Here is a 12,959-nt window from a genome sequence, read left to right on the forward strand (position 1 = left end):
TTATTCTTATTCTCCTTTGGGGATTTCACAGATTTCCAAATTTTAATTCAGATAATCTTACAAGGATGAACACATTCATCTTTAAAAGATTCTTGCAAAAAATTGCTCAGGGGATCTTACAGAAATTTATCCAAGGAAGTCTATAAGAAATCTTTTGAAGATTGTTTTATTGAATCAAAGATTTCGAGTGGAATATTTTGGGGTTTCCGCCATTGATTTCTTTGAGAGATAATCTAGGCATTTCATAATTTATTCTACCAAAAATCCCTTTGGTTTAAAGATTTCTTCAGGAATCTTTTAAGCAATTTCTCATAGTACTTCCAGCACTTCTTGTACTACTGCATAATACTGAATCTCAAAAATCTTCAAAAATCTTATCGAAGATACCTCCACAAGCAATCCAATGATTATTCCTGAATAAATCTTATAAATAAGATTCTTCAAGGTCTCCTTTAGAAATTCTTCCAAAATTCCGATAGAAACCTCCCAAGGATTTATTCAGGTATGGCTCCAAGCATAATCTCAGAAATTCATCAAAAAAATTTCCTTGGGGAGCTCCAGCAAGATTCCTTCTTGGAGAAATCTCTAAAAGAATCCTTAGAGAAATTCCATAAGATTCATCTAAAGGACTCGTTGAAGGACTTCTTGACATAATCCTTGAAGGACTTTATGAAGGAATCCGAAGAGGTATTCCTAAAGGAATGCTTGAAGAAATTCCTAAAAAAAACTCAAAAGAATTCCTGAAGGATTCCTTGATAAATTTCTCAAAAAAATCACGAAGAAATGCTTTGAGGTGATCCTTAAGAAATCATTGTAAGTATTCTTAAATCAATGCTTAGAAGAATTTCTGAAGCAATCTCTAAATGAAGTTCTGGAGTAATTCATAGAGATTTTTTTTGTAGACATCTTTGAAGTAACTGTTAGATAAATCGTTAAACATATCCTGTAGGCAAGGTGAATTTACCTTGCCCGGAGGAATTCTCGCAGAAACCCTTCAAGGAATACTTGGAATCACGGTTGCAAAAATTCCGAAGCTCCCAACGAACGTGAGCTTTTGTTTTTGTCTTTTCACCACACCGCTTCTGACGTTGAAGCCCCTGTCCTTCACGAAGCCAATTGAAAAGAGAATAATAATTCTCTCGTCGCTCACACTGGGGAGACGGCGAGGTTCAAAAGCAACATTTTTCCTGTGACCGGCACTCAAACGACAAAAACTCACCACGCTTGCTTATGGGGGAGTCGCATTCATGCGGCTGGTGTTGACATGATGCATCCATCAGCGCAGAGCGTGTGTTGATGATGGTGCAGTCATTACCTCCACAAAGTAGTTGAATTTTTCTGCGTTCACTTTCAAGTATCTCACAGCGGAGCTGAAAATGAATGTCAAAAGCATTCAGTTCAGCAGAAATTCATTCAATTGAATGAGATTTTTTCAACCCTGCTTGGAATACGCTGAGCGAGCAACAAAAAATCGACAAACTATTAGTATTACGATTTTGACGTAACATTACATGTAACATGTAATTTTCATAAATGGGGCCCCTGAATTTCAGCTGCTAAATTCAATCTAAGTCAAAAGTCCTGTGTTTGGTCCTGTGGTTAGAATATTAGGGAGGTTTACACAATTTTCACGGATTTTACTTCCATATCGGTACTAAATTTCGTGAAATCCAATTTTGATTTCAAACATATTTTTTCCTGTAATTTCGAGGCCCCTGTAGGTACAAAGAGTAATTAACAAACTAGTTGAAAGTAAATTAACTAAACTTCTTGAATAAATGGTGTTATCTACAATTGTTAATAAGTGGACTTCAAATAAGCCATCTGTGTGTCCCATTCCAAAAACCCTTGATAATTACGAAGGGGCCCCTTCATAACTATCAGCAGACCTGCAAAGTATTGAACATATACACAAATACATATACGTATAGGAAACTTTCGCTATTTAAAGAACTTTATTCAAACTAGTGTAAGAAACCTTCCATGATTTGGAGGCCCCCTGAATTCGGGGGCCCGGTGCGGACCGCACCCTCCGCCCCCCCTTGCTACGCCACTGACTTGAACGACGATTCATGTTAATAAATAGAAAGCTGATTTTATACCAACTCAAACCATGAACATTAGACCTGTTCACTAAAAAAAATCTCTGATTTCAAGTTCAGTCTCTTATTTTAATTTGCAGGGTTGTTGATCTTCATTCCTTTAACGTGCCGTACCTTATCCTTCTAGTTTTCACTATATTCTTCTGTTTTTTGCCCATATTCTGAATGATGAATTAGCCGTAAATAGCAGCGATCTCGTTGCTCATCCTCCCAATGTAGAGAGCACAGAAGTGGACGAATAAGCAGCGGGAGAAATGACCACGTTGAGAACAACAAGCCAGCTGGAAACGATGGATGGGTCCGGAAAAGTTATTCACTCGCCTGTACCGGTTAAAAGTTCGGATTTGGGAAATGGTACATCTACCGGAGGAGTGGAAGGAAGGATTTATTTGCCTCATCTATAAGAATGGTACTAAGCTGGAGTATGAGCGGTTACAATTATGAATGTCGCCTGCAAAGTGCTATCTCAAATTATCTTCCGTTGTCTTTCACAAAATATGACAGAGTTTGTGAGAAATTATCAATCCAGCTTCGTTGACTGCCGTGCGGCAAATCCTCCCAAATCTCCGCGATACCAAGTCCGAAGTCCCAACGCACCACCTGTGCAGGGTTGTTACAACAGCGCGGATTTCGCGAATTTCGCGGATTTAGCGCGGTTTTACCCATAGAATTTGACCCTCGCGCGGATTTGGCGCGGAATTGATTTTTTTACGGTTTTCACAGCGTTCTTTCGTATGAGATTGTCATCATTTTATTTACTAACGATTGACATATCACTTCGTACGTATTTTTATTTGAATCTTGCATGTGATAATGCTACAAACAAAACTATACAGTGGAGTTTACCCATTTTATTGTTTAAAGCTTCTATTGCCGTAGGTATGAATCCTTAATCTTTAGGGACTTGGGTAATATGTTTCAGTAATAATGTAATATAAAATTGATCTAAAAGGCTTTGAGCTGTTCCAAATTATTTATATCTAAGTACGTAGTTATTTATCGTAGCAAAAAAGTTCATTTTACATTATATATAATTAATATAGGACAAAAGGGAATGAACTGCACTTCCGCCTCTACACCGAGCATTTTTCTGAAATCCCATGAAAATCCAAAGAAATTTATCAAGATCTTCATTAAATTTTATTATGAAAATATCCTGTAGAAACATTGGAAGAAATTGATGCAGAAAATTCCTGAAAAAGTTTCTGGCAAAACTTTTGGATTTTTTAGTTAAATTCCAACGAAAACAAGTGGAAGCTCTTCAAAATATTTTTCTGAAGGAGTTGTGCAACAATGGACTACCCGCTTGACGCGCAGCCACAGTTGATCAGCAGGAGTAAATCCATTTAATTTTGTACGGCGCAAAGCATCTAAACTTGAATTATTTGAAATAGAAAGCTCTTCCTACAACAATATTTGGTAGGCATAATAGTGGTTTCCATTGTGTACAACCACTACCAAATATTTTTTCGATTAATGTATTCCCCTTCGAGAAATGTGCCTTTAGATGCTATTCGCCAAACAATATTTTTGAGAATTACTTTTAGCAGTTTTTCGCGCATAGAAGCTAGCGCCACATTGGTCGATGCGGAGAGTAGGAAAACAGCCGATGTAGTTAATTCATTCCTCCAATATGTTCATTGCAGGGATGATGTGTATCTTTATTCAACTTTTGAGGAATACTTGAAAGTTTCTCAAGAAAAAAAAAAAAATGTTTCCAGGAATTCCATTCACCAGAAGCCGTAAGAGGAGTTTCGATATTAATCTGCCAGAATTACCGGTAGAATTTAAAAAGTCACCTGCCATATATTTTTGAAAGATATGTCTAGATAAATCCCTAGATTATTTCGGAAGAAATCTGTTGAGAGGAATCCTGGAAGCATCTTATTAGAAAAGGCATATAAATCATTACAAGAAGTGTTAGTGCAACCTTTGGAGGAAATTCTAGGGAATATCTGCACTCCTGCAGGCATTCCTGCAAATATTATTGCAGGAATTCTTGGAGAAACTCTTAGAAAATCAGGAAAACCCTGTAGAAATCTCAAACTAGGTAACTTGCTTCAAAAAAACAATCTTGAAAGGACTCCAACAAGTAAATCTTGAAAATTTTCAACATTGTCCTTCCAGAAATTTCTCAGGAGTTACTCATTTCAATGGTCATTTTCTCAGGTTTCTTGGAGAATTCCTCTCTAAAGATTTTTTCAAGAATTACTAAGCCATTACTAGAAAAATGTCAAAGTGATCTTATAAAAATTTCATGAATATCCTTCTCAAATTCATGCTGATGTTAAAAATTCTTCTAAAAAATTGTATAAGGTAATGTTTTTTGAAAAATTCAGAAATACTTCAAGAAAGTCTTCCCGTATAGTTCTCTTTATTTCAAGGATTTTTTTTTCTGAAATGTACTGCCGTGAATCGCAAGTCAGTCCCATCTGCATTTTGGGCAAAAATTAGTTAATGGATGTGAGATGAACCAGCCTAGGGCTGAAAATCTCAAAAATAAAGACAAAAAAAAAAGTTAATGGTCGTTTTCGGTCTTTTTTCGGATGATCTTTCAGCTGCATGAATAAAAATATAAAGTTTGTTCAGTAAAATTGAAAAACAACATCAAGTCAGATTGTCACATAATGAAATGTAATCGCAAGTCAGTCCCATTACGAACTAGTGTACCCTACAGTACAAAACTTAACATTGTTTTAGCCAGTTTTATATTTTTCACTGTTACGATTTCATGTTTGAAGCAATGTGTGAAAGTTTCATGATGATCGCATAAGTTTTTAATTCATGGCGATTTTTTGAAGTTTTACATAGAAATCGAATTTGAAAACTTCAGAGTCCATTTTCTCAATGCCTACTTTTTACAGATGGGACTGACTTGCGATTCACGGCAGTGTATGTGATGTTTTTCAGTACCTTTTAAAAATTTCCAGTTTTTTATATTTATCCCAAGAATCCAGTAGTTTTTAGCATGTTTCTTTTGAGATTTTGTATAACGGGTTTTTATCAAAAATCAGTCTATGTATCTTTAAGGAATGTATTTAAAAAAAACGAGAGTTCTGGTGAAATGTTTTCATACTCACTTGTAGAAAGTTTACAATAATCAAGATCAGCTGCGTTAATTTCAAAAGTTTATTCTTTATCTAGTCCATTCCAGTTTAAAGTGCCGTTTCTTCAATACCGTAATTACAATTTATTTACACTCTCGCGGATTTGGCGCTAATCTATTTCCAGATTCGCGCGGATTTGGCGCGGATTCAAGTTTTGCTCGCGCGGATTTGGCGCGGATTTTTTTCCACCCTTCTCGTAACAACCCTGCCTGTGTTGACGAACAAGATATTTGCCCTAAGAAGAACACAGCCACTCATCACGTGGAACGATCTCATCGACCAGGATGACGACTCGGACGAAGATGACGATGAGATGTTGCGAAGAGGTCGAGAGCAGTTAGTTGTTCACTATCACTGCTCGCGGCGACCTGTCCCCAGAGGGCGATCCTACACTCGTTTATATGTTAGAATTAAAGAATAAATGTTTGTCCAGAGTAATAATTGTAAATTAGTGGTTTTCCTGTAAAAATAAAGTGTTTTAGTGAATTCGGTGTTGGACAATAATTGTGAAGAAATTATTGTACCCGGAATCAAGGCCGCCCGCTGAATAGAAAAGACCTATTCCACCAGAACCGGACTTCACCGAGCCAAGGACATCTGAAGGACGGTTATCTTGAAGGTATCCCAACAACTTATTCATTGACTATAAGGCAGCGTACGACAATATCGACTATGGAGAATCATGGACGAGAATGGCTGCTTCGGGAAGCTCACCAGGCTGATCAAAGCGGCGATGGACAGTGTGCACAACTGCGTAAGGGTTTCTGGTGGTTTGTCAAGTTCGTTTGAATCACGCCAGGGACTACGGCAAGGTGATGAAAGCTCATGCTCATGCAGTTCAACATCGCCAAGAAAGGTGTCGACGGGACCAATTTAAAGCCGTGGCTAGCTTTTCACGAAATCCGGCCAATGACATTTCTAGAACATTTGGTATAGTGCAGTAAAGAGAATTGTCAGACAAAAGAGACACAAAACAAGCTGCTGTTTGTTGTAGACAAAACGGAAGTTGAATTTGTTGCGTACTTTTCAACTTTGGAATAATCAAAAATTACCAACCCAAAATCGAAACTTATTGATGATACACCTTCAGCTGCGTTGCAGTGTTTACCGACTCGTAGTTAGTGGTATGGTGACAGAAGTGGAACGTGAAGAAGAAAACGTAAAAAACGCGTCAAAAACGAAATACTACATGATGGCAGGCGTAACCGCGAACGACAAGGCATGTCTAGGTAGCAATATAACTATGGGACACTTTCGAGATGGTGAAGGCTTCGCCTGCCTCGGATCCTTATCAATGGCAGACTTCAACGTTAGCCGTGAAATACGGAGGCGCAATATCAGTGGAACTGGGCTATGGGCTCCATAACAACCTGCGGTCGTGAAAGATTCATCACTGAACCAAATGCACCATGTTCAAGTCGCTGATAAATCCTTTGTTCGAGGAGGACCCGTCAGCACTCGAGGTGTTCGAGCGAAGGGTGCTTAGGAATTTATCTTTGGTAGTGTTCAGGAGCACAGTGCGGTGGTGAATGAGCCACGAGAACGCTGTATTCTACAACCCCCTGAAGAAAGCGTTAGTTCTTGAAGCCGCCGCCTTTCGTGGGGCGCCACAGGTTTGTTTACGAAATTTCAGTCTGCTGGCTAATCTGCTACGTGCGGAAGCGAACTTTGTAGTGCGAAGATAAATTCGTGATCGAAAAACGATCATTTCCACATATTTTTTCAATGGGTTTAGTGTTCTTTGTTAAATTTACTAGACGCACAAGTGTGAAAATACATTTAGCTGATTTAAAACAACACTACAGTCAATTAAATTTGAATGTCGCACCTGCTCCAACAGAAAAAATCACTGTGTTTTCAGCCTTATGCAACCGCCGATTCAAATCAGCACCACGTCTAGCACCATATTTTTGGCTTCAATCCAGTTGTATGTGGATGACAGCCGTTTCATGGGGTTGGTATTCTACGGTGAACCTAGTATCCTGAAGGAGTCAAAATCTGGAAGAATACGATGGACAGAGTATGTTGTGAGAATGTCGAACAACAACCCTGTAAAGCTGTCGTTAGCAAATCGCAAGAGATCTGTAAGGTACAAGAACATCTGGAAGGCAGCGTGCAAGGTAGGCGGACCAGGTGCAGAACGATTGTCTTGGACCTACTTTGGCCCGGGATGATCGTTTGGGGGCTGACGGGTAGCGCTTCCTTCCACGTGGGCATGGGCTTACGCGTGAATGCGGCGCATACGTTCGAGTGTCCACCGAACAGAAATGAGACATTTCTGTGCGGTGAACTAAATTTAAACCTTATTGAGTTCAACGGATTTACATGTAACATACAGTCTTTCAAAATGAAAGTATATTTCCGGTGAATATTAATAAACAACAAAGCGTACATGTTACAATTGCTCACAGAACAATAGGCTCAGAAGTTTTGCAAATATTTCTTCTATCCTCCCGTATTGTGTAGGAAATTAATGATGTGGAGATGGTGGAACAGTCATCAAAATAAACAAGTTCTGCTTATTCACTATACTCTATCTCTACAAACAGTATATATTTCACAAACCATTAGTAGAAATTCAATTTTCAAATGCAGTATGATTACATACACTTTCTTAACATACAGAAAATACTTAACTCACTTAATTTATCACATTAAAATTATAGCTAAAGGTTAATAAATAGACCGGTCGCTAGAAAGGTTAGCAACTCTATTCTACGGGTAATGGAAACCAGCCTTGAAAGAATTGTCTCCGATTACCATCAACCCATTTTGTATTGCACTATAGGATGATAAAAACAATGAACTGGAACTTGGTTAGGAATCCCATCAGGCGTAATTCCTGGCGTAAACGGGAATCCGCCTTTGCTGCTGTTGGTTCATCATCGACTGAATCATCTGCTGCGATGCAACCATTTGTGCATCCGGTGAGCTGGGGAACAACACCGGGCCGGTTCGTGCCTGCCGGACAGGCGTCGGAGGTTGGAAATAGCTGGAATAGTCCGGTCGTGGAGGGCCACCACGTGCCTTGAACTGGTATACTTTCGGGGTCGTAAAATGTTTGAGACCGGGTGTGGTGTATGGCTTCAGCAGATTCTTCTTAGGACCTGATTGGCGAACGCCACCTAGTTTGGCCTTTTGTAATGTTACTGGATGCGATACTTGATTGTTGTACTGGGCAAACGGTTGATAGATAACGTCTTTCTTGTAGTATGGGCCAAGCTCCTTTTCGCCCAGATTTGAGAAATCAACTGAAGGGGAAACTGGTTTCAGCTTGGATAGATCAGGAGCCTTGACTTCTTCGATACGGATAGTTGGCTTGAAGCTGTCTTTAGTGAAGTCGAATTCCTTGGAGAAGAATTCCTCCTTTCCTCCACCATACGAAGGTCGATACCCTTTATGTTCATGGGCAAAGTTAACGTGAGGTTTTAGTTCAAGTAACGCTGGCGTTGGCCGCTTCTTTTCGCTGAGCTCTGCAATGTCTTGCTCGTGTTGGGGCACATCCGAGCTAAGGATAATGTGGTCCTGATTTTTGCTGTAGTGATTGATCTTTGATTGCGAGTGATGGTCGTCGTACCGATAGTGCTCGTGCTCGTCGACTATGGGATGCGCATTGGGACCATGCGTTTTTACCACCTGTGTGCAAAAAGAATTTTAGAAAGATCTGAAGAATCACGTGGAAATTTAACCATACCGCGTTGAATCCAGTTTTAGAGTCGGCAGTGTAGTCCACTTCACGAATTGATCCATCCGGTTCCACCACGCTGTAGTGGCCTTTGACGATACCATCGTCGCGAGTTTCCCACTGGGATTTAACATCACCGCTGTGCAGATCTTTCACACCGTAGCTGAAGGAGTACGATGGATGTGCCTGTAGAAAAGATTCAAATAGAAAATTATGTTTTACTATGTTTTTTACCCTCATGATTATAATTAAGATAGGTACGTTCATAAATTACATCACAATAAAATTCCCTATTTTGAACCCCATCCCCCGCCGGCGCTACGCTACTGTATTGCTATCATTGACGTACAAGTTGTGTACAATATAGTAACATCTGCATTTGATTTTTTTACTTTCTGAGCTATCGGGTTTGTCACGAACATCAGCATTGCAGAGTTGTTTTATGGCATTCTTGTAATATTACTCGACCTCTTTATCCATCCAGCTTTGATAATCTCCTACATGATAGATTAGTCGTAGAGTGCAGTAGCAAGAAAAGGTAAAATAAATACCGTAATCCGGGGTATCATTGATCAGCGGGGTAACATTGATCGGCTTGACCCGCCTCATGAAATGTTCAAACAAGCATTTTACATTGAATCAGTTTCTACTATGGAATGGTATATCATAATCTGCTATCATTTAGCTATTAAATGACATGCAATTTATGAAAATGTAATTTCATAAACATTGAATTAAATCGATTTTTCCATAACTGTGTTTCGTAACGCAATGAGATACACTGTCAAACATTAATGCTTGGCGAGAATACTAGTTATAATATGATGATCGAAATCACTGTATTACTTCAATATGATATCCTAGAATTGGATTTAATAAACGAAACTTTTATGAAAATGCTATTTTTCAGTAAAATTTACGATTTATTAAAAGTCGACTATCAATTCCTTAAGCCATTGCCTACCTTTGGGCGTTATTCGTGATTTAGAGGATTTTAATCCTAAAATAACTTAAAAAGTACATTATTTGTAAGAATTTAGACAACATATTCGAAATCAGCGACCCCGAATTTAGTAAGTAAGGGTATTTTCAACACAAACTAACATTGATCACTGACATGATCAATGTTACCCCAAATCAACACAATCAAAAATTAGATTTAAAAACCCTTTTAAACATGTTTTAAAGTTTTACAATACTTTTTCGAGTAGCTTAACACAAACTCAGAGGGCCAGTACTTCTTTTAAAAATATAAAACATGTAACATTTGCTTTAACAAGAGAATTATTCAAGAAAGATCGAAAATTCTGATCAATGTTACCCCGGATTACGGTATATCGTATACTACACAAATTTATGATAAATTTTCATTTCATATATTCAAACATTAGTTAAGTTTGCCAAAAGTTCAGTGTCTGTAATGCAAACAATCAAATACATTCTAGCATAATTGCCCTAACTAAGGACATGCCATCTAGAACTATTTTTTTTTTGTCAAGAACAAACTTCACACGATCCAACTGTCTAAACATAATTTATAGCACCTCGAAAACATCTGACATCGGTGGAATGATTGACAATCGACACACATTCATTACACGCCGCCAGCGCCGCCGGTGCGTTTCACAGTTTCGCACAAAGTCTTGCAACTCCATCCATGTGCGCCACGCGGACTCGGTCAGTTCGAAAGGGTCTCGAAAGGTACCAACTAATCGATAGCTACCTGCTCTGCTGCTGGTCCCAATAGCAATTAAAACCGATGAAAAACAAAATTTTCCGTCCGGTTTTCAGTCGGCCCTACAACTTTGTTGCACCCAATTATTATTTGTTCCTGCATACCTACACCAACCGCATATTATGCCATTCTACGCATAACTGCTTCATGCTCTGTAGGATTTTCTAACCACTTAGGACAGTTATGCGGAGAACAGCAGTATACCATCTATTTTTTGTTGCTTAGTTGAGCTGCCTTCCTAAGATGCCCAAGATATCTTGTGACTCTCACTTTGATTAGCCTTGCCCAAAGGCGGTATGTGCTTAATAAGAAATTTATGATAATTTTTATAATGGTATGAATATGTTAAACTCAATGTTAATAAAATTCTGCCCAGCCCGGGCACTGGGTCAGTCGATCAGGTGCAAGAGCATTCCGCCTCCTTTTAGGGTGCGTGCGGTGCGTGGCGTATGCACCCCAGCAAGTAGTGAACGGACATCTATAATGGCCGATCTGACCACCCGGGTTCAACGTAATCCGTCTTGTGGCGTGGTAGCACAAGGGCCAGCATTTACAATGTACATGCACTGGCTCTGGCGGACATTGATTGGTTGGAGGGCTTTTATTTCTCCATCGTGGTTGCGCATAATTTGAATTGACGTTGAGTGAAGTCGACCGTAATTAAGTGCTAAAACGAATCTGGCGCAGAACACCGCTGGAGGTTGACTTAGATCTTAGAATTTAGAGCGCGGTTGATGGATAGAACATCAGCGAAACGTGGCCAGTTTGAATACAGCAAAGCTACAAAAAATAAACACGCTGGTGCTTCGTTTTAGTTGAAAACCGAATTAAATATTATTAGTAGGGGGTTGTGGGGCAAGATGGCCACATTTAGCTTTGGGCATTATTAAGCTACAATATTAAATTTCTTATACTAGATGGATTATAGTGCTAATCACTAATGTTCCGAAACCTACACTCCCGTGCAAAAGTTTGGGGTCACCCCCTCAAATACATGGAAATGTTTTTCGGTCATATCTCAGTCATCTTTCATTTAATCCACTCGTTCTTAGACTCTATCGAAATATAAAGAGTAAGATTTGATTCGTACGTACTTTTCACCAATTTCATATGAATTTTTAAGTATAAAACGTTTACCTTAACTTACATCTTTTTCCTAAATTTGTACGAAAAATAGTTTTCCGTGTAATTCAAAATTGGGTCAGCTAAATTTTAAAATTAAAGTTGCATTAAAACCCTATTTCAATCCGTTTTGAAAGCCATTCATTAGATTTTAGCGGAAATATTTATAACATAATTTAAATTATCGAGTTAGGTTTACAAGTCACCGTGCAAAAGTTTGGGGTCACCCCTTAAGATGCTGCATCGTGCAAAAGCTTGGGGTCACCTTCCAAATGAAGTCTAAGTCGGATTTTTGTTCAAATAGTCATTTTTTTTTGTATAACTTCAATTCTTTCTTTGATAGTTGAATGGCAAGACACAGAAATGGTTATGAAATGTTTATAAACTAAGTTCTAGATTAAATTAAGGTAGAAAACGGTATATAAAATTCATACTAAATCAGCTAAGTTCGTTATGTAAAGTGCGAAACAGGATAGAAGTGAGATAAAAATGACTAATTCGTGATTTCTACCCTATATAACTGTAACTGCTAAAACCCAAATACACCATTACCCCAAAAACCATTACAACGAATGTCATTTCTCCGAATGTACTAATACATTCGAGATTTTGGGCTTTGGTGCAAAGCAAAGGGATAACTTTTTGATGAAAATTCCATTTAAATTCAAATATGTAACATTCCTGAAAGTTATGGATTTGGGGCAATGGTATGTTTGTGGTTATAACACTTACAGTTATATAGGGTAGAATTCACGAATCAGTCATTTTTATTTCACTGCCATCCTCTTTCGCACTTTATATAAAGTACTTAGCTGATTTAGTATGGATTTTATATACCATTTTCTACCTTAATTTGCCGGCTGTTCGGGCCCATATGAAGTTGATCAAAAATATTAACTTCTTTTCTCGATCAGCCTAGATAGCTGTGTGGTGTCGGTAGCGATTGTCTCAATTGGCTAAGAATAACACTACGGACCGCCTGTTCCGGTGGTAAAAGTCCACCAACAGGTGACCACTAATTCATGGTGTGGTGCGGCTTCATGCTTACCGTGCCTAGGAATGAATGGCTAGGGGGGTCTAATAAAAACCTAACCGCAAACGGAGCCTGTGGAGTACCAGGGCGCCCTCCACAGTATGTTGCACTTACTGCGCTAACCGGAGCAATGGTGCAGTGGACCTTGTGTTTCTCCGAGACAATCGGCTGTCCT

At 38.8% G+C, this 12,959-nt stretch overlaps 1 protein-coding gene across 1 annotated transcript in view; it reads right to left on the reverse strand.

The window, feature by feature from the left end:
• Positions 1 to 7,703: 7,703 nt before the first annotated feature.
• LOC109404371 (uncharacterized) overlaps positions 7,704 to 12,959 on the reverse strand; it is a 78,269-nt gene continuing 73,013 nt past the window's right edge. The window contains exons 3-4 of the mRNA XM_029879898.2: positions 8,904 to 9,080; positions 7,704 to 8,845 (exon numbers count right to left, since the gene is read on the reverse strand). Of these exons, the coding sequence (XP_029735758.1) occupies positions 8,039 to 8,845; positions 8,904 to 9,080 (984 nt within the window). The 3' untranslated portion in view covers positions 7,704 to 8,038. The remainder of the gene's footprint in view (positions 8,846 to 8,903; positions 9,081 to 12,959) is intronic.

The sequence above is a fragment of the Aedes albopictus genome, chromosome 2 (assembly GCF_035046485.1).
Source record: "Aedes albopictus strain Foshan chromosome 2, AalbF5, whole genome shotgun sequence".
NCBI lineage: Eukaryota > Metazoa > Arthropoda > Insecta > Diptera > Culicidae > Aedes > Aedes albopictus.